Source organism: Nomascus leucogenys, chromosome 4, assembly GCF_006542625.1.
Source record: "Nomascus leucogenys isolate Asia chromosome 4, Asia_NLE_v1, whole genome shotgun sequence".
NCBI classification, from domain to species: Eukaryota; Metazoa; Chordata; class Mammalia; order Primates; family Hylobatidae; genus Nomascus; species Nomascus leucogenys.
In genome coordinates this window covers 87483437-87505974 of record NC_044384.1, presented here as the reverse complement: position 1 = coordinate 87505974, position 22538 = coordinate 87483437, and the positions used below count along the sequence as shown (strand labels likewise).

General features: G+C 41.5%; 1 protein-coding gene across 7 annotated transcripts in view; it reads left to right on the top strand.

Annotated features, from left to right (window-relative positions):
* The window catches only part of KMT5B (lysine methyltransferase 5B), a 58886-nt gene that overhangs the window by 7098 nt on the left and 29250 nt on the right, over positions 1-22538 (top strand). For 5 of the 7 annotated variants that reach the window (XM_030811368.1, XM_030811365.1, XM_030811363.1 and 2 more), the window contains exons 2-3: positions 16540-16775; positions 20771-20918. Coding sequence is in view for 5 of the 7 variants with exons in the window: in XM_030811365.1 (XP_030667225.1) it covers positions 16616-16775; positions 20771-20918 (308 nt within the window). In the remaining 2 variants the exon portion in view is untranslated. The remainder of the gene's footprint in view (positions 1-16539; positions 16776-20770; positions 20919-22538) is intronic. The other 2 variants (XM_030811367.1, XM_030811366.1) reach the window with 1 other exon arrangement.

The following is a 22538-nucleotide window of genomic DNA, read 5'->3' as shown; positions in this document are numbered from 1 at the left end:
TTTGTGAAGAATGTTTCTGGCCTGCCTTGCTTTTGCCTTAGTTACTTGGAAGGGGAGACCTTAATTTGTTAGCAGTTTGTGCTCATTTAAAATATCTTGTGCCAAACCTAGGGAGGCCTTCTTTTCATTGTACTGATGGGGCGTCGGTGAAGTTAAATATCTCGCCTGCTCACACTGCTGGGGTAAGGATGAAGCTAGGGTGGGACAGGTGCTTTGACTGCAGAGCCACATCCTTAATCCCTGTGCAGGCTGCCTCTGCAAAGCCCACCAGCTGGCAAACTCAAAGCGGCCTCTAACGTCCAGCCCAAGAACCACCTTTTGGAAGTTTTTCCTCACACTTGTCCTTGCCCAGTAAAAATCTTTGATTTACTTCTTGTAACTTCTGACAGAAACTGTAGGCTGTAAAGGCTGTACTTACAGACATTTGACACTAGGTGGCATCTGTTTCCAGAAACGGGAATGGCTGTTTGAGTCCTAGAGAAAACAGTAACAAAGAAAGCATCCTTGATTTTATTTCTAGGCACTGCTGGGTAAGCAGATGGATCAAATGTGGAGAGATGGGGAAGCAGGCATTTTTTGTTTTCTTCTGGAAGTTTTTTTGAGGACTTTCCCTCAACAACCCCATCAGTGAAAACCTTTGTTTTAAAATAACTACTGAGATGAAGACATGAAGTCTTTCTTACATGAAATCCCTCATCGTAAATCGTATTGAATGTGATACTTAAGAATGAAGCAGTATTTTCTGTGATAAGGCAATTCGGAGTTTCTTACATGTCTGGCTGTAGATCAGTAGCCAAATAAGTAAGTCTAAGAATTGCGAATGTCTGGCTGGGCGCGTTGGCTCACGCCTGTAATCCCAGCACTTTGGGAGGCTGAGGTGGGTGGATCTCGAAGTCAGGAGATTGAGACCGTCCTGGTTAACACGGTGAAACCCCATCTATACTAAAAAGACAAAAAGTTAGCCAATCGTGGTGGCGGGTGCCTGTAGTCCCAGCTACTCAGGAGGCTGAGGCAGGAGAATGGCTTGAACCCGGGAGGCGGAGCTTGCAGTGATCTGAGATCATGCCTCTGCACTCCAGCCTGGAAGACAGAGCGAGACTCCATCTCAAAAAAAAAGAATTGCGAATGTCTGATCATAAACTTACCAGTAGTGGGTAGTTTGCTCCTTAAAATGTTTTGCTGAATGAGAAATTCTAATAGTTTCAGTTTTTATTGTAAGTTTTAATATAAATAGAAAAATGTTCAATTACAATGCTTTTCAGGAAGACCATGGTTATCTGGCCTAGCACAGTGTGTGAGTAATCAGAGGCGTAATTAAGGGGCTAGCTCTATTTTCAAAATCTACATAACTCAGTAGCTGTATTTTATACCTTCAGTTGAAGGATAGTGTATGATTTAAACTTTTTATTTATTTGTGTTTTTAAAGGTGAGGTCTCACTGTGTCACCCAAGCTGGAGTGCAGTGGCATGATCATAGCTCACTGCAGCCTCTACCTCCTGGACTCTCATGATCCTTCGGCCTTAGCCTCCTGAGTAGCAGGGACTGAAGTTGCACACCAGCACAGCTGGCTGCTTTTTTTTTTTTTTTTTTTGGTAGAGATGAGGGTCTCACTTTGTTGCCCAGTCTTTAAAAACTTGTTTTAAATACACTGTTTTAAAAGTTGTTTAAAATCTTTTTTCCTGTGACATGTTGGAATTTTATGTATTTTTGGAGTGTGGTAACTGTAAAGCATTTCTACTTTGGTTTAGTTTTTCATAATCTCTGTTATGTGGTCGCTGTAACAAATTCCGTAAACTTAGCGGCTTAAAACAACAGAAATGGGCTGGGCACGGTGGCTCACACCTGTAATCCCAGCACTTTGGGAGGCCAAGGTGGGCGGATCACTTGAGGTCAGGAGTTTGAGACCGTCCTGGCCAACATGGTGAAACCCCATCTCTACTAAAAATATAAAAATTAGCCAGGCGTGGCAGCAGGTGCCTATAATCCCAGCTACTCAGGAGGCTGAGGCAGGAGGAATTGCTGGAATCCAGGAGGTGGAGGTTACAGTGAGCTGAGATCGCACCACCGCCTCCAGCCTAGGCAACACGTGAGACTCTGTCAAAAAAAAAAAAAAAAAAAAAAAAAAAAAAAAAACCAGAAATGTATTCTCTCACAGTTCTCGAGGCCAGAAGTTCAACATCAGTTTCACTGGGCCAAAGTCAAGGCATTGGCAGGGCTGTGGAGGGAAGTTGCTCTTTGCTTCTTCCAGCCTCTGGTGGGCTGCAGCATTCCCTCACCTGTGGCCACATCACTCCAGTCTGCTTCACCTTCTGTACTTTGTGAGGTGTCAGATCTCCTTCTGCCTCTTATAAAGTCATTTGAGTGACATTTAAGGTTTACCCAGATAATCTAGGATAATCTCTTTTATCTCAAAATTTTTTATAACATCTTCAAAGACCATTTTCCTTGTAAGGTAGCATTCACAGGCTCCAGAGATTAGGAGCCGATGTCTTTGGGGGCCGTTTTCTACCATACTACAGTCTGCTTTAGCGCTGTTAGCTCAACAAGTTTAGTCTTTTTCAAAACTTAGTGATGGTGTCTGTGGCCATCGTTTTATTCTGAAAGGGCAGTAGGTGAAGCATTCTGCCTTGGTGGTAGGTAAACTGCTCAGCTTCAGACCCCATTCCCTTGGTGGCCTGAGTGAGGGCATTACCACCTGAGGGTACTTGGGAAAGCTGTTGAATTGGGTGAAGCAAAATGTATCCAAGCTTGACCCTATGAAAGCTAGAGAAGGAAAGTAGGAATGATAATATCATGAACATTTGTAATTATTTTATTTTACGAGTATAGAGACATATTCTTTGCTATGGAGTTGATGGTTCTAGATATCTGATTAGCATTTGAATTAGCGTGACACCTCTAGTTTTAAAGTAAAGGCTCTGCCTTAGGTAGAAGCATAATTGTGAATTCAGGGAAATGAAAACCCCAAGGCTTTTCTCTTTTCATAATACTAACACCAGTTGAACTACTCTGACAAGTCACCTAGCTTCTCAGGTCAGACAACAATGTTTATAGGAGCAAGTTTTAAGGTTACAGGTATGAATGTGAATTCATGATAGTTTTCTAACAAATTAGCAACTGAGAAATTGCCCTGTCAAGCAGTGTTATCGTGTTATGATGGAATATTGGTCACAAATGCTTCTGATAGCTTTGCAGGGCTTCTTTTATTGGCCTGATTGCTGGGATTGAGACCATAGGATTCCGTGGAGCCTTAGTTATTGCAATATTGATTGCAGATGGCTTTGGAATAGTTATTGATAAAGACCGATTTGGAATTCTTTGATGTCAAATCCTTTTGTGATTTCACATTTAGGAGAAAGAACTAAAAACTGATTCTGCTTATGTGTAGCAGTTGGTTTGAGAATAGAAAGGGAAGGTGATATGAATGGAACTATGTCTGGTCTTGTGCTGGATTCTAATCATATGAAAGTGTATAGGGCCGGGTGCAGTGCCTCATGCCTGTAATCCCAGCACTTTGGGAGGCCGAGGCAGGCAGATCACGAGGTCAGGAGTTGTAGGCCAGCCTGACCAACATGGTGAAACCTCGTCTCTGCTAAAAATACAAAAATTAGCTGGGCGTGATGGCACCCACCTGTAATCCCAGCTACTCAGGAGGCTGAGGCAGGAGAATCCCTTGAACCCAGGAGGCGGAGGTTGCAGTGAGCTGAGATCGTGCCACTGCACTACAGCCTGGGTGACAGAGCAAGATTCCATCTAAAAAGAAAAAGTTTAGCATAGAATTACCATATGACCTGGTAATTCTACTTCTGGGTATATCGTCAAAAGAATTAAAGCAGGTACTGGAACAGGTATTTTGTATACCCACGTTCACAGCAGGATTATTCAGACAAAACATGGAAATAAGGCCGGGTGCAGTGGCTCATGCCTGTAATCCCAGCACTTTGGGAGGCCAAGGCGGGCAAATCACAAGGTCAGGAGTTCAAGACAAGCCCGACCAACATGGTGAAACCCTGTCTCTACTAAAAATACAAAAATTAGCCAGGCGTAGTGGTGCGCGCCTGTAATCCCAGCTACTCAGGAGGCTGAGGCAGGAGAATCGCTTGAACCGGGGAGGCAGGGGTTGCAGTGAGCTGAGATTGAGCCACTGCACTCCAGCCTGGGCAACAGAGCGAGAGTTTGTCTCAAAAAAAAAAAAATAAATAAAGTGTGTCTTAGCTAGTAGGGAAGGCAGGTGTTACCAGATAATTACACAGAGTAGTGAGTATGGTTGTAATAAGCACCATGCTGAAACGTTAAGGGTTAAAATGTATAACAAGGAAATCCATGTAGCTGGAGAAGTGGGGTTGGGCAGGGGCTGATGAGCAGTTTGGCAGCACCCGAAGTGCAAAGGCCCTGTGGTGGGAAGCTGCCAAGCTGTTTCCTTTTCTTTTGTGTAAGTATCTTCAATATTTTGTTACAAAAGTCACACGTTTATTTTGAAAAGTTGAACATATAGCAGGTAAATATTCCTTGTGATGTCATTCTCCATTGTAATCTCAGTCACTGTTAACCAGTGGTGTACTGGATTGTTTTCTTACCAAATTATAACTGAATCACTTGAAAAATGTTTTCTTTGCTTTTCTAAATAAAGATTTATGAAAGTCCTCTAACAGGCTAGAACCTGCTTTTTATTATTTCTTTGAGACAGAGTCTTGCTCTATCGCCTAGGCTGGAGTGCAGTGGTGCAATCTCCTGGGCTCAAGCCATCCTCCCACCTCAGCCTCCTGAGTACCTGGGACTACAAGCACACACCACCACACCCGACTAATTTTTTTTTTTTTTTTTTTTGGGTAGAGACTGGGGTCTGACCATGTTGCGCAGGCTGGTCTTGAACTCCTAGGCTCAAGGAATCCACCTGCTTCGGCCTCCCTAAGTGCTGGGATTACAGGCGTGAGCCACCACACCCAGCCAGAACCTACTTTTTAAAGATGTGTATTGACTTTTCTTTTTCAGCCACGTGGGGATTGTTTCCCTGCCACTGGATAATTTCTCTAAGATAAACTGTCTGCAGACAAGTTCAGCGTGTCAGCTGGCTAGAGGGTTCTCGGTAATGTCACAGGAATTATGTTAAAATTCTTTCTAGTCATTCAGAATCAGTGTTTTAACTTTTTTGACAGATTTTTTTCTTTTTTTAATCTTGGTTTGTTTTTAGGATGTTAAGCAAAAAATGCCTGTGTTTAAGTAAAAATGGATTGGAATCAGAGTTCTCAAATTGGACACAATTTCTCAAAAGTCACTCAACAATTTATAATCTCATAAAGAGACTGGAAAGAGAAGGGCATTGACATTTGTTGAGGGGCCATCACTGGCATAGAACAGACATGGTTATGTGAACTTAGCCCATTTCCTATGAATCAATGCTGCTTTCTTTTGAAACGTGTTAAAGTATTAAGGTTTTCGTTTTTTTTTCTGATTATAAGTAAATACGTTCACTGTAAACGTTTGGGGAAAAAATATTTTTAAAAGTTATCCCTCCCCCCACCAACGGTAGCACTGGTGATTTGGAACGCATTGTGGTGGTGCTGGTGGTGGTGGGTGTCACACTTCTCACCTTAGTGGCATTATGTTATGATTAGGAGTTTCTGCTTTAAATACAACCGGAAATCATTCTTGAAATATTTTCCCCCTTAAATACATTTCTTATTTTAGCAGTTTTCCAGTATGTTTTATCTTGATCATAAATTGTCCCCTCACCCCCCACCTCCTTATTTATGTTTGGTACCAGAATCTGTAGTAAGTGCTGCTTTTCCCATCTGTTGATCCAGTGAAACCACGTAAGGTGACTCTTCCTGTTGATTTCAGTGTTGGGTAAATCCCTTGGGGAAGTGATACTGCCCATCTTGGAGCAGAATCCCAATTGCATTTTCTCAGAGCCTGATTGCATCATTTCTGTGAATACTCACAAAAGTAGAAGGCGCAAAGCCTTGCACAGTAGTCCTCAGGAATTCCACCTCATTCTCCTACTCAGATCTATCTGTATTACTCCAATCCAGAGATTTAACTAACCTATTAGTTTAAAAAAATTTTTTAACACAGATCCTATAAGCGCTGTGAAGGCTTGCCTTCTCGAATTAACTAACCTATTCCTATCACCTCCCACTCCATAATTTTAATTTACATTTGTCTTTTCTGGCCTGTGAGTCAATCAGTCAATCTCTCTTTCTCTCTCTCTCTCTCTGTCTGTCTCTCTCTCATTCCTTATATTGCCCTCTGCCATCTGTTTCTTAAAGCAGAGCCCCCTGTCTTCCCCACAAGTGCATGTTTAAGACATTATGTCCGTTTTAGAAGTTCTCTGTTGTTTCCGAGCAAGGCTCACAGATCAGCGATAGCCCATCCTTTCCATGAGTTTAGACTCATAAAATAAAAGTATTTGCTTTCTGGGCACCTACAGTCCTTGCCTGAGTTGGTAATTCTCTTTGTGGAGTGGTCCCTGTCATGCTTGGTTCTGCTTCTCACTCGCTGCTCCTTTTATGATCCTGTGCTGCTTCTCCTCCTCTTGACCTGTACATGTTAAAGTGCCCCCGATACCCAGTCCTTGGACTTCTTTGATCTACACTGATCCCTAGATTTCATCTGATTCCATGGCTTGAAATGCCATTAATACTTTGACTCCAGATTTTTATCTTCAGCTTGGAGCTGGACTCCAGACCCTGGTATCCAGCTGCCGACTCCAGTTGGATCTGTAGTGGGCATCTCAAAAGTGACTAAAACCAAAAAAGACCTCCAAAAAGGAAGAAAAAATGACCAAAACCAAATTCCCACACCGCAGTCCTTGCAAAACCAATCTTCCTATAGTTTTTGTCACATCCCTAAATATTAATTTCATTCTTCATTTGCAGGTATATTTGAGTGCTCTTTCTCTCACACCCGCATTCAATCTGTCAGCAATTCCTGACTATCAGCAGAACCTTCAGAAAAGATCTCAAAGCCAACCACTTCTTGCCACATCTGCTGCTGTAGCCACTAATTCTCCTCTGGTTTTATAGCAGTAGTCAGTAAATAGACTGCTACTACTAATAATGTCTCCCTGCATTCTCTTGTCCTAGAAATTATTAGTAGCTTCATTAGAACTGCTTTTTTAAAGTACCATGTAGCAAGCTGCCAGCATGGTCCTTTAAAACTGTGGGTTGGATCGTGTCACTCCTCTGTTTTCCCTCTCACTGGGAGTAAAGACCCAAGTCTCAGCAGCGGCTTTGAAGCCCTTCTTCCCTGTGGCAGCCTCTCTGACCTCATCCTCCCACTCTCCCCCCATATTTGCCCCAGCCACACCAGCCTCTGGGCCTTGTGTTTGCCCTTCCCTTTGTCTACTGCGTGCTTCTTGCCTGATGCCTGGCTGTCCCCTCACATCCCTTGCTCTCTTAGAAAATAGCCACTATCACCCTCCTTCTCCACCTGAAACACTCCCTACCACCATAAATGGCTTATTCCCCCCAAAAGGTGCCGACATTTATTCGTTAATTTATTATTTCCTAGTGCTTTTTTCCATTAGAATATAAGCACAGATGAGGGCAGAAGCCTTATTTTGTTCCGTGCTGTATCCTCAGTGCCTGCAACAGTGTCTGGAATATAGTAGATGTCTAATTTTCCTGACATTTTTATATTGGGAAATCAGAACACGATTTGTAACTAAAAAAAAAAAGCAAAAACCGCAATTACTTTTACACCAAGCTAATACGCCATTTAAGAAGTGGTCAGTAATGGCTGCGCGTGGTGTCTCATGCCTATAATCCCAGCACTTTGGGAAGCCGAGGGGGGCAGATCACAAGGTCAGGAGATCGAGACCAGCCTGGCTAACATGGTGAAACCCCATCTCTACTAAAAATACAAAAAATCAGCTGGGCGTGATGGCGTGCATCTGCAGTTCCAGCTACTCAGGAGGTTGAGGCAGGAGAATGGCTTGAACCTGGGAGGTGGAGGTTGCAGTGAGCCAAGATCGTGCCACTGTCCTCCAGCCTGGACAACAGAGCAAGACTCCGTCTCAAAAAAAAAAAAAGAAGCGGTCAGTACTTTCTTGAAATGTTTTTCCTTACAATTTGGGACAAAATTGAGGCAATTTTTACTTCTAAATGTAGTCAGTGGCTAATTAGCTCAAGAGTGTGTCAGCCAAACCATGACCGTGGGGACATTTCCATGTGAGCCAGCTATGTTCCGTGGGAGTCTGCACCCTTGTTTGTTTGTTGGGAGGGGGCACCTCTGTGGTAGCCGTGAAGCATTTAGGCTTTGCTAGCCACCCCGTCTTGTCTTGTCTTTTTTCCTTTCCTTTCCTTTTGTCTTCTTTCCTCTTCTTTTCTTTTCACAGTCTTGCTATGTCGCCCAGGCTGGATGGAGTGCAGTGGCACAATCTTGGCTCAGTGCAACCTCTGCCTCCTGGGTTGAAGCTATTCTCCTGCCTCAGCCTCCCGAGTAGCTGGGATTACAGGCACGTGACACCACGCCTGGCTAATTTTTGTATTTTTAGCAGGGATGGGGTTTCACCTTGTTGTCCAGGCTGGTCTCGAACTCCTGACCTCAGGTGATCCGCCCGCCTTGGCATCCCAAAGTGCTGGGATGTTTTCAACCCCTATTTGTCTATACTGTACTACAGTGTCGACGTGCTTTTTAAAATCCCATCACTACCTTTAATGTGTAAGCGTGTGATCTTAGAGGAAAGATCATGCCAGCAAGAACAGATTCCACACTTAGGAGGGCAGAACAAATGATGACCTGATCATTAGTAGAATATATATTCATTTTGAGCTAAAAATTTTTTTAAATAGCCCCCAAATTATTGATAGCTTCATTAGAATTGTTTTTACAAATGTTTCACTTATCAGTTTAAGAAAGATCTTTTGATAGCTTTTATCATATGGACATGTGGAGAATCTCTCTCTGCTAGGCTATATCCAGACATGTGCAGTGCATTCATACTAGTGAAATTTAGCCATGTTCTGTGATTGACAGAAGTACCTGTTACATTAAATTACCTTGAGTTCAAATAATATCAGTTGACCACAATATAAATGAGATCTGAGGGCACAGATTTTTTCCAGTTTGGATCATTAACCCACATTCAGTTTAAATTATGTACACATTAGAGTGGATCTCAGTCTGTGTTCCATGAATTGAACCAAAGTTTGCTATTACTAAAGTGATTTGTTGGTGAATTTTCATAATTCTCAGAAAAATGTTTGGTTGTTATTATAATTTCCTTAATTTTTTATTCCATAATTTTTCTTAAAATTTTGTATCCTTTGCCCTAACATGATAAAATGAATGAATAAGTAAATTAGAGCAATTGCCCTTACACTGGAGCTTGCATCACCTGGGGGTCTTATTACAACACGGATTGCTGGGCCTCATCCCCAGATTTTCTGCTTTCTATCTCTCGAGTAGACATCTTGGTTGGGACTTAAAGACTTTCCATGTCTGGGCATAGTGGCTCACGCCTGTAATCCCAGCACTTTGGGAGGCCGAGACAGGCAGATCATGAGGTCAGGAGATCGAGATTTTCCTGGCCAACATGGTGAAACCCTGTCTCTACTAAAATAGCAAAAAAAATTAGCCAGGTGTGGTGGTGCGCACCTGTAGTCCTAGCTACTTGGGAGGCTGAGGCAGGAGAATCACTTGAACCCAGGAAGCAGAGGTTGTAGTGAGCCAAGTTCGGGCCACTGCACTCTAACTTGGGGACAGTGCAAGACTCCGTCTCAAAAAAAAAAAAAAAAAAAAAGACGGTCCATGGATAGCCTTTCTATTCCATATATTTTATTTCTATTTCATATAATTATGCTTTACATCTTATTTTTGAGGTATATTAGGACTCCTGAGAAGCCTAAAAGTACATTGTTCCGTGATTATCCATAAGTTGTGTGTTAAACATAGGCATTCTAGAGATGATTTCCTAAAGGACCAAAAGCACTTTTCCTGGTCCTGGTTCTTTTTCTCTGGAGGGCCAAGGACTAGGGAGTAAACCAGAAAGTGTAATGGCAAGCGGTAGGGAAGTTAGTGGTGGTAGCAGCTATGATTCCTGCCTTGTTTCTGTCTGTGCAGGAGCTTCTCTCACCCCATTTAACACCATGGACATCTTGAGAAAGGAGAGGATTTGAAGAGGTCAGGAAGTATCTTTACAGTTGTTGTTGTTTTTTTTTTTAATGCAGAAATATAGTTTCTATGATGCAGTTTAGAATACAACCTATTTATTTCATCAGTTGAGTGCCTCTAGGATGTACTGTGTACTATACTAGATACACAAGGGCCAGAGATAAGAAAAATAGATTCTCAACCTTAGGAACTCTCAATTAAGGAAGCAGACACTTAAACAATATAGTCACATAAGGGCTTTCACTTAAGTTTTATAGCATAAATATATAACTAGATTTGGCAGTGAAGGTCAAGGACCACTTCCTAGAGGATGTGAACACTGAACTGGGGCTTAAGGAATTAGGCAAAGAGATGGTGTTATAACATTCCAGGCAGACAGAGGAGAAAGGCAAGAGGCAGCCATGGTGCATTGCCTTTCCCCACACCCCCAGGAAAAAAACGCACTTTATTGTATTTTATTTTAGACAGGGTCTTGCTCTGTCACTCAGGCTGGAGTCCAGTGGTGCAGTCTTGGCTCACTGCACCCTCTGTCTCCTGGGCTCAAGTGATCTTCCTGCTTCAGCCTCCTGAGTAGCTGGGATTACAGGTGCATACCACCACGCCCAGCTAATTTTTGTATTTTTGGTAGAGACGGGGTGTCACCACGTTGGCGAGGCTGGTCTCAAACTCCTGGATTCAAGTGATCCGCCCACCTGTGCCTCCCAAAGTGTTGGGATTACAGGCATGAGCCACCGCACCTGGCCAAAAATTCGTTTTATTTAATGACTAAGTACACACACATTTACACATATATAACTAAAAACTTACTGTGTGGGATGCATTGTGAAATATTCTCTGTTCTTTCATTAAAAAAAAAATTACTGGTCACAACATAGTAAAAAAATGTTGCAAACCATTAATATTACAACCCATAATTGCCCTAGAGCACTGTCAATGCTGAGCTATAATTTTAGGGAAAGTTACAGTCTTGCTCCTTAGAATTAGCCCATGGTAGTATTCTGTGTACTCAGAGGAAAATAAAATTAACATAGTCTTGTTACCATGTATCCGCCCTGGACATGGTGGTGCTTTCTGTGTGCTTAAATCACCTACCTTCCCAGGCCCTGGAGATAAGGGTGTGACTTGCAACTATGTAACAGGACCCTGGATCTATCTGTGTTGTACGTTTTACAGAAACAACTTTTTTAGGTACATTATTTCATGTGATCCTCACAACAACCCTGTGAGGTAGATGGGGAAAATATGATCAGCTTCACTTTCTGGATAATGGAAGTTAAGGTTCAGAGAGGTTAAGTGACTTTGTCGGTTACCAACTGCCTAGTAAGAGACAGAGGTGGCATAGGAGAGGGCTATTTTCTCTAAACCACATAGCTTCTGAGAGTATAATCTAACTTGAAATATAAAATACATTTATATACATTTAATACTTCATCGTTTTCTTTTTTTTCACTCTGTCGCCCAGGCTGCAGTATAATGGCATGGTCATGGCTCACTGCATCCGCAATTTCCTGGGCTGCAGCCATCCTCCTACTTCAGCCTCCTGAATGTGACTACAGGTGCATACCAGCATCCTTGGCTAATTTTTTAATTTTTATTTTTAGTAGCGATGAGGTCTTGCTGTGTTGCCCAGGCTGGTCTCGAACTCCTGGCCTCAAGCATTCCTTTGCCTTGGTCTCCCAAAGGGCTAGGATTATAGGCATAAGCCACCACGTGGCCCATTTGCTTGTTGTTAATGCAGCTTTTTATAGGATACAACAAAAAACCTAATTCTAAATTTATCATGCCAAGTTTATGCGTCTGTACCAATGAAAGCTTATAGCCACAGAACATCTATTTTTCAGAAAGTGCTGTTTCTTTGTCTCTTGTCTAAAGGAGCATAAGTAATGTGAAAGATCCTAGGGGTCAAGGAAATTGAAGAAAACTGAGGAAGGGATATAAAATGGAATGCAGTCACGGATTTTAGTCCCTTTAAGCTTTTACTTTTGTGAGATGGCTCAATGACGGAGAGCTTTAATGCAGATGAACCTTGAAGCGTTTAAAGATCTAAGTCTTGATGAGGTTATTCAAACTCAAATCTTGAATGCATTGTGATAGTAGGCTATAATTTTCGAACACTTGGCCGGGCACGATGACTCATGCCTGTAATCCTAGCACTTTGGGAGGCCGAGGTGGGACAAGCCTGGCCAACATGGTAAAACTCTGTCTCTACTAACAATACAAAAATTAGGCGGGCATGGTGGTGCACACCTGTAATTCCAGCTACTTGGGAGGCTGAGGCATGAGAATAGCTTGAACCTGGGAGGCGGAGGTTGCAGTGAGCCAAGATCGTGGACACTGCACTCCAGCCTGGGCGACAGAGCGAGACTCTGTCTCAAAAAAAAAAAAAACTTGGTACTTGATACTCTCCCAAAGTGCTAGGATTTGAATGCCACAATTCATATTGTTTTATGTTTTTATCTATTGCTGTTCCATGGGTCTCTTTAAATGAAGTCCATTTTAGAGTCCATAGGCAAAACTGCGGGGGATCCAAGATCCAAGGCTCCCAGTGGACCACCCATTGCTCTTTTTCTCCAGCTTTCTTTGTACTTTATACCTCAAAAGTACACGCTCTTACTCAGTGTGGTGGCTCATGCTGGTAATCCTAACACTTTGGGAGGCTGAGGTGGAGGATTGCTTGAGCCTAGGACTTTGAGGCCACAGTGAGCTGTGATCACACCACTGCACTCCAACCTGGGTGACAGAGCAAGACCCTGTCCCTTTAAAAAAAAAAAAAAAAAGAAAAAAGGTATACTGCTCTTGAATTCTATGCCTTTTCTCCTAAGTGTAAGATATGTGATCATTAATGAGAGGTCTTAATGTTAAATTTGGTAAAATTTAATAATTGAAAAATCCTTAGCTTATAACTGATGTAGAATAGCTAGAAGACTGTTTAGTGAAACCTATAAGAAAAATCAAAAGGCACGTTAAAAGTTAAATACTATAATCGAATTTAAATAGTGAGGGAACCAGAAGAAAAAATTCATGTTAGAAAACAATTGGAAAGTTGTCTTTAGCATTGATCAGATTTTTTTTTGCCATTCCCCTAAGCATACTGCTCACATGCACATCTTACCCTCCAGTGAACTCACACAGATATTCCTGTAACATGAAAGAGATCTGAGATGAAGTAAAAATTCATGTTTTGTGTTTGTGTTGAGTATCATTAAAGGTATGTCCAGGCATGTATTTTTGTGAATACTTCAAAGCAATTTATCATTTGTACTTTTCTATGTTTGTGGAAAGGAAATTGACCTGCGTCTGGTGTAGTTGAGAATTTGTTGGGCAGCAGTGCTGGGTTCTACTCGTGAGACTGCTGCAGGTGGATCGTGTGGCTTTAGGCATGTGGCCTCAGTTTCATTTGCAAATTGAAAAGTTACACTGGTGATCTTAAGGCATCTTTGGCTCTGAAGTTCTGTATTTTTGCACTTTATCGTAGGGCCTTTTTAGTCTGACTTATACTAACGCATAATTCGATAATGAGGTGTTATCATGGACATCCTTTTTCTCATTCCATTAGTAATGAGTGTGATGTATAATATCCTCATTTCCAAAGGTCATTATAAATTACAAGCATCCCCCACTATTCAAATCAATCGGTTCCCAAATTCAGATAGTAAGAGGTACATTTACATTACCAAATACAGTAGCTTCTCAGTTTTGTTGCCATTGTGAAGGAATGATAAGGTAGACATTTCCAGATGGGCACTACTTTGATATCTGAATATTGGTTTCTTAAATATCTACAACAGTGAATTCAAACTAACAATAACAAAGAGATACGAAGTCCTTTACTTTCCTTACTCTTGTCCCTCTGCTAAATTTTGTTTGTGGTGATGAGTAGCCAGCATAACAGTTAGGAGTCTCTTACTGTGATGGACAAAGCTTAGTATAGATGCCTTTTCCTAAGCTTGCCTTGGAATGAAGAGATAAATAACTTTCTTGTAGTTTACTCACCCAGTTCAGAGCATTACCAAAACATGTAGTTTGAGCAGATAGATGATAGAGCTGTACTAGATATCAGTATAACAAGGAGCAAAGATGGTTCTTACTGTTTGCTGAAAGAAATATTTGTTGAGCACCTGCTGTTTGTCAGTACTGTTCTAAACACAAGCAAGGAACAAGTCAGAATGAGTCCCTGCCTTCTGTAGTTTACATTCTGGTCAGTCTGGGGGCACTGTATTCCTGAGCAGGCATCATGTGATTGGGGAGCCAAGATTGTCTTTAAAGAGTGGAGACATCAGTTATTAAAGTACAGTCATGCATTGCTTAATGACAGGGTTACCACACATTCTGAGAAATGTGAGGTTAGGTGATTTTGTCGTCGTGCAGATGTCGTAGAGTGCACTCATAGAGTGTGTCTCAGGGACACATTCTAGAAATGTGAGGTTAGGTGGTTTTGTTGTCATGCAGATGTCATAGAGTGTACTTACACAAACCTAGGTAGTCTAGCCTACTACACACCTGGACCGTTGCTCCTAGGCTACTAACCCGTACAGCATGTTACTGTACTGACTACTGTAGTCACTGGTAACACAATGTTATTTGTTATCTAAACATATATAAACATAAAAAAGGTACAGTAAAAGTACAGAATAAAAGATTTTAAAATGGTGCACACCTGTAAAGGGCACTTCCCGTAAATGGAGCTTGCAGGATTTGAAGTTGCTCTGGGTGAGTCAGTGAGTGAGTGGTGAGTAATTGTGTAGACCTAGTACATGTATACTACTGTAGACTTTATGAACACCGTACACTTAGGCTACACTAAATTTATTTTGAAATGTTTCTTCAATAATTAACATTAGCTTGTTGTAACCGTTTTACTTTATAAAGTTTTTTTTCCTAAAAACTTTTCGACTCTTTTATGGTAACACTTGGCTTAAAATACAAACACATATAGCTATATAAAAATATATTCTGGCCACATACAGTGGCTCACGCCTATAATCCCAGCACTTTGGGAGGCCAAGGCAGGTGGATCACTTGAGGTTGGGAGTTCGAGACCAGCCTAGCCAACATGGTAAAACCCTGTCTCTACTAAAAATACAAAAATTAGCTGGGTGTGGTGGCGCACACCTGTAATCCCACCTACTCAGGAGACTGAGGCAGGAGAATCGTTTGAACCTGGGAAGGGGAGGTTGCAGTGAGCAGAGATGGCACCACTGCACTCTAGCTGGGGCAACAGAGCAAGGTCCTGTCTCAAATAAATGAATGTATATTCTTTCTTAGCCAGGCACAGTGGCTCATGCCTGTAATCCCAGCACTTTGGGAGGCCGAGGTGGAGGGATTGCTTGAGGCCAGGAGTTTGAGACCAGTCTGGGCAACATAGTGAGACCCCGTCTCTACAAAAAAAAAAAAAAAAAAAAAAGTTTTAAAGTTAACTGGATGTGGTGGCTCCTGCCTGTAGTCCCAGCTACTTGGGAGGCCGAGTGGGAGGATTGGTTGGGCCCTGGAATTTGAGGTTGCAGTGAGCCATAAGCACACCACTGCACTCCAGCCTGGGCCATAGAGTGAGACTGTCTCAAAACACAGACAAAAAGACACAAAAATATATTTTTCTTTTCTTTTCTGTTTTGGGAGACAGGGTTGCTCTGTCACCCAGGCTGGAGTGCAGTGTTGCAATCCTGGCTTCACTGCAGGCTTGACCTCCCATCTCAGCCTCTCAAGTAACTGAAACCACAGGCTTATGCCACCATGCCTGGCTCACTTTTTTATTTTCTGTAGAGTCAGGGTCTTGCCATGTTGCCCAGGCTGGTCTCAACTTCTGGGCTCAAGCAGTCCGTCTGCTATGGCCTCCCAAAGTGCTGGGATTACAGGCATGAGCCACCATGCCCAACTATATTCTTTTTAAAATATCTTTATTCTATAACCTTTTCCTACTTTCATTTTTTTAACTTTTTTATTAAAAACTGAGACACAGGTCACACACATTAGCTTCAGCCCACACAGGGTCAGGATTATCCATATCACTGTCTTCTCCCTCTGCATCTTGTCCCACTGGAGCGTCTTCAGGGGCCGTAACATGCATGGAGCTGTCATCTCCTGTGATAACAGTGCCTTCCTCTGGAATATCTCTTGAATAACCTGCCTGGGGCTGTTTTATAGTTAACTTAAAAAAAAGTAGAAGGAATATACTCTAAAATAACAGTAAAAAGTATAGTACAGTAAATACTAGGCAATACGAATTTTATGAAGTGTATGTCCAGCTCTGTTATAATCTTATGGAACCACCGTTGTTTATGTGGTCTGTCATTGACCAAAACATCATTATGCTGTGAATGACTGTCCTTTTAATATTATATATCTTTCTCAAGGGTCTGTTTAGCATGATCTTTCATGTATTTACCTCCCCATTTTGTTTTGTTTTTCATATTTTGTTTCTGTTAGGAGAGAACATTGAAAGTATTCTCTAAGCTATTTGAAGAGAGTGACTAAATGCACCTGGGTCAGGCTGTCTGTGGGTATGAAGTGGTTGGGAGAATCCAAGAACATGGTGGTGAATGGCAGGAGAAATGGAGGCAAGTTGTCTAATGACCAGCAGCAGAATCAATCAAAATTACAGCACACGGGGAAGGACACCCTGAAGGCTGGCAAAAATGCAGTCGAGAGGAGGTCGAACAGATGTATGTACACACTTAAACCTTCAATGTTCTGATTGTGATAAGGGTAGTAATTCTTTCCAGTTTGTAATGTGTATTCTGTTTTCTTTTGTCTTAAATAATTTTTTTGCATTTTCATAATTAGCAATATAGTCTTTTTACTCTCGAAGTTGTGTCAATTTTTATTCTCATCAAACTATATAAAACTCAAGTTTAATGCTTCATATAATTATTTTAATCATGCTTTTCTGTCTGTTACTTTATATTTTGTAGAATTTACCTGAATGGTTGATATGTCTTATTAAATTTTTAAAATTTTAATTGAACTTCTTACAGGTTAACCTGTATTTTTTAAATAGATATAAGTATAGGTATGTACTTCTTTGCTAATTTCCACAAATGTTTCAAGGAATAATATGAATAATGACACCAACTGTAATTTACATAAGTAGAATGGAGGATAGATAGAACTGACTGCTTTGGGGCAGCCTCACAAATCGTAGCAATTTATTCTATTTATACAGGGTAGACAGTTGTTCATCCTGACAGTGAAACACTGCTGATAAGTTACTTTATTTCCTCTATACCTCTTGGTGGGAAAGAGGCTGCTTTTTGAGAGTTCAGGAAGTTGTAGATTTGGTGCGTATTTCATATTTCCTCTAAAAGTAGTAAAATGACTGAGGACAAGTGTATACCTAACTAGGCAGTTATATGTCCAAATGTATGTCATGTTAAAGAGGACAGCTTTTTTTCTTTTTCTAACCTGAATCTGGCCACTTTTGAATATCCTTAATTCATATTGGCATTGGCCTGTTTCCAGGGATTTGGATTAGCCTGGGGTTTTCTGTAGTTTCAGATTGTACCAGTTGTGATTGATTTTCTTCTTACCTTTTAGGGTTTATGCGATTCATTGGGCCCAGGCTACCCTTAACCTTTCCATTTCAGATCAGGTCACTGTTGCTATAGAAAACCAGACAGAATTCCTGCTTGGGACAAGAGTAGGAAGAGGCAAGACTGAATGAATGGTCCTCTGCATGGACACCACTCACTCCTGAGGCTGCTGGCAGCATGCACCCTCGTCCTGCCTCACTCTTTAGCAGCTAGTGTGAACGTGAAGAATTGAGAAATATAGTGATCACATCAGTGTGTATTCATTCTGGTCAGTAAACTAGGCATATCTTAAGTTTTTTAGGAAATCACTGTTGGCCTCCTTTTGTGTATCATAGTGCAAAACAGTTTTAATTAGTTGAATTATTATAGATACACAAGAATTTAGAAAATGCGTCTGGGCGTGGTAGCTCACACCTGTAATCCCGGCACTTTGGGAGTCCAAAGCAAATGGATCTGCTTGAGTCCAGGAGTTTGAGACCAGCCTGGGCAACATGGTGAAACCCCGTGTCTACAAAAAATACCGTGTCTACAAAAAAATTAGCCAATCATGGTGTTGCACGTCTGTGGTTCCAACTACTTTGAGAGGCTGTGGTTGGAAAGCTCACTTGAGCCCAGGAGTTAGAGGTTGCAGTGAGCCGAGATCACACCACTGCACTCCAGCATGGGCAAAAAAATGAGACTCTTGTTTAAAGAAAAAAAAAAGTTTAGAAATGGCCATTACAGGCTGGGCGTGGTGGCTCACGCCTGTAATCCCAGCACTTTGGGAGGCTGAGGTGGGTGGATCATGAGGTCAGGAGATCGAGACCATCCTGGCTAACAACGGTGAAACCCTGCCTGTACTAAAAATACAAAAAATTAGCTGGGCGTGGTGGCAGGCGCCTGTAGTCCCAACTGGTGGTGAGGCTGAGGCAGGAGAATGGTGTGAACCCGGGAGGCAGAGCTTGCAGTGAGCCGAGATTGCGTGACTGCACTCCAGTCTGGGTGACAGAGCGAGACTCCATCTCAAAAAAAAAAAAAAAAGAAAAAGGAAAATGGCCATTACGTTGGTTGCACTTTACTAAGCATAGATAAATATAGAGGGCTAGGTTGGGAAAACCCAGTGTGTGAAGATGACATAGCCTTACATTGAATGTTATTGGGCCAGAATGGTGCAGAAAGAGAGCCAGTGATGAGGAGAAATGGGAGAGCACAGAGCAGTGCCCCATCTCAGATACAATCAGTGACTTTCCCAGCAGCAGAGCCTTAAGATACAGGAAAGAAAAACTGACAAAATTGAAGGGAAAAATCGACAATTCAGCAATAATTTGGAGACTTTGATATGCCACTTTTAATAATGGATAGAACAGCTTGAGACTATAAACCAGTGAGACCTAACAGACATCTATTGAACCTCATCAGAATACACATTCATCTCAAGTGCAAGTGCAGCATTCTCCAGGATAGACCATATGCTAGACAGTATAACAAGCTTCCATAAACTTCAAAGGATTGAAATCATAAAAGGTATGTTCTGTGACCCCAATGGAGGAAAATTAGAAATTAACAAGGAAATTTGGGAATTTCACAAATACATGCAAATGAAACAACACACTTCTAAATAATCAGTGGGTCAAAGAAGAAATCAAAAAGGAAATCAGAAAACATTTTGAAGTGAATGAAAAGAAAGATAAAACATACTAAAACTTACAGGATGCAGCCAAAGCGGTGGTTTAGAGGGAAATTTATACTCGTAAATGCCTGTGTGAAAAAAAGAAGACTGGGCGTGGTGGCTCACGCCTGTAATCCCAGCAGTTTGGGAGGCTGAGGCAGGAGGATGGCTTGAGCTCAGGAATTCGAGACCAGCCTGGACAATATGGCGAGACCCCACTTTTACAAAAAAACACAAAAATTAACCAGGTTTGATGATGCATGCCTGTGGTCCCAGTTACTAGGGAAGCTGAGGCAGGATGATTCCTTGAGCCCAGGAATTCAAGACTGCAGTGAGCTGTGATCATGCCACTGCACTCCAGGCTGGGTGGCAGAGCAAGACCCTGTCTTCAAAAAAAAAAAAAAGTGAGTTGTATCATGTGTGAATTGTATTTCAATAAAGCTATTATGCTGTTACAAAAAATTTAACAACGTTGATAGCTTTTCACATACCTACATGCAACTAATTTGATTGCAAAATCATATGTCTACCCTTGGCAGGAACTTACATTTAAGTATTTGTTCTGTGAAAGAGTGGATGAAAAGGTTAAACTTTACTCTGTGTGTCATTCTTCCCCATTTTGGTTTTGAGAGCCTGAAAGTTACATTGCTGTTGTCCTCCATAAATGATGTGCTAAATTCCATGGAAGGACTGTCGGTGGCATATACATCAAACTTAATCAGCTCTGATGAAACTTCTTACAGAGTTGGACTTCATTTCCTTCTGTACATTGCTTTTCTTTCACAGTTAAACCCAGTTATTTCAGTTATATATTTCAGTCTGTATTTTTATCCATTCATTCATAATTGCTTCAAACAGAGGTCAGTAGAAACAGGTCTGTCATTCTCTCTCCACTTCTTTCCCCACTTCTACTGCCCAGCTCTGGAATTGTGGACAAGTTTCTTTTTGTCTGGGCCTCAGTTGCCTGCAAAGTGGGGATAATAATCATTCACCTGCCCAAAAGCAGGAAGCTGAACTTCATGAGATTCCTTTTGATACTTGAGATCTGGAGTTCTGGCACTTCTTGCAGAAACTATCTTGTGTTCCTCTTTCCTTTTCAGCCGAGTCCTATCTGTAATGGCCCTGTGTATTGTCTTGTTAAAATAGTGAACATCCTCCCGTCACCTGTTTCTCAGTGTTCCTTAGAGAGAAGGGGGTGGGGGAGAGTCAAGCATTTGAACCAAATTCTCACAACTACCCAGACCCCATTCTTGGGAACCTGCTATTACTACCTGCTAACAAAAATACTCTCAGTAATGGAGATAGTTTACTGCATTTGGTTTTCTGTCTTATGCAAAGATTGTTAAATTCTTAATTACTAAAAGTGATTGATTTTTCAGTTCTTCATTACCAGCTTGAATGGACAATGCCGCTAAAGATTTTAAGACAGATTTAAGTAGTTTTCAATTTGAGTAATTTTTCTTGCTTTTGTTTTTCACAGGTAATGGTAACTCGGGATTTGAAGGACAGAGTCGCTATGTACCATCTTCTGGAATGTCTGCCAAGGAACTCTGTGAAAATGATGACCTAGCAACCAGTTTGGTTCTTGATCCCTATTTAGGTTTTCAAACACACAAAATGAATACTAGGTAATTTTCAGTCTTTATCCTGAATGGAACGGATGATTATGTTGAATTCAAGAACGTAGATGGCTAATTTTACTTTTCTCAAAATTTAAAATGACATTAAAGGAAAGTTCTTTGCAGTGGAAGGGTTTTCTGTATGTGAGCCAAGAGAAGCAGAGAAAAGACTCCAGGAATCTTGTCAGTTCTAACTCTGTGTTCTTATTTTACCTCAGAACATTTCTATTAACATATAAAGCTGGAGGAGCATCCTCATGTTCTATTTTAAAAGTTGATGATGCCAGGCATGGTGGCTCACGCCTGTAATCCCCACACTTTGGGAGGCCAAGGTGGGTGGATCACCTGAGGTCAGGAGTTTGAGACCAGCCTGACCAACATGGTGAAACCCTGTCTCTACTAAAAGTACAAAAAAAATTAGCCAGGCGTGGTGGCGCATGCCTGTAATCCCAGCTACTTGGGAGGCTGGGCAGGAGAATCACTTGAACCCGGGAGGCGGAGATTGCAGTGAGCTGAGATCGTGCCATTGCACTCCAGTCTGGGCAGCAAGAGCGAAACTGCATCTCAAAAAAAAAAAAAGATGATGACAATTATCTTAGCGAAAAGAAAAATCTGACAGGCATCCTGTAAAACCTTGAAAATGTATTTCCAACTTAAAGTAGGGTACATCCCTTCTTTTCATGATTTTATTATAGACTTTTCTCTTACACGTTGTCTCTGAATAGATGGGGAATTTTGTCATCATGTTTAATCTGGGATTCAGCTAATCATTGTAAGAGTGAATAGTTTTAAAGACATGTTTATATTCAGTATGCAGGTAAGAAAGTGGATGCGTGAGTACCAAATGCTGTGTATAAAAAACATTATTACATTAATCTTGAAATCTGTCATCTTTTAACAGCAGAGGTCTCTCTCTAATTCTCTTAAATACCATTTCTCCCTCAAAAAAGACCATTAGATCATTTCACAAATGTATCTGCCACCAAACAGATCAGAGCTTTGCAACTTTGCTTTATTTCTTAACCTCTATGGCAAAGGGTTTTTTAGTCTGGTGGAAAAGCATAACAGCAGGGATTTCGAAGATAGAGCTAGTTCTGGCCCATCACTTTCATCTCCATCACACCCGGACTGGGGTTATATAGTTCCGATTTCAGTGGCAACCCTGGGGGAACTTGATACCCAGGTAGGTGGTCACTGATTAGTAGTTGGGAGAGGTAGGAATTGGTGAGTACAGGTAATTAGAGGAAAGTCTTGTGTCCTATTTCCCACCTTTTAATTTTATCCCTTGCTAGAATTAAGATACTATATGCTTCACTTATCAATTATAGTCTAAGTCCAAAAGAAGTAATTCAGGTAAAAACGTGCTGTTTTTTTCATAAATTTTTTTTTCTTTTCTTTTTTAGATGGAGTCTCACTCTGTCGCCCAGACTGGAGTGCAGTGGCACGATCTCAGCTCACTGCAACCTCCAACTTCCAGGTTCAAGTGATTCTCCTGCCTCAGTTTCCCAAGTAGCTGGGATTACAGGCGTGCGCCACTGCACCCAGCTAATTTTTGTATTTTTAGTGTAGAGGAGGTTTCACCATGTTGACCAGGCTGGTCTTGAACTCCTGACCTCAGGTGATCGGCCT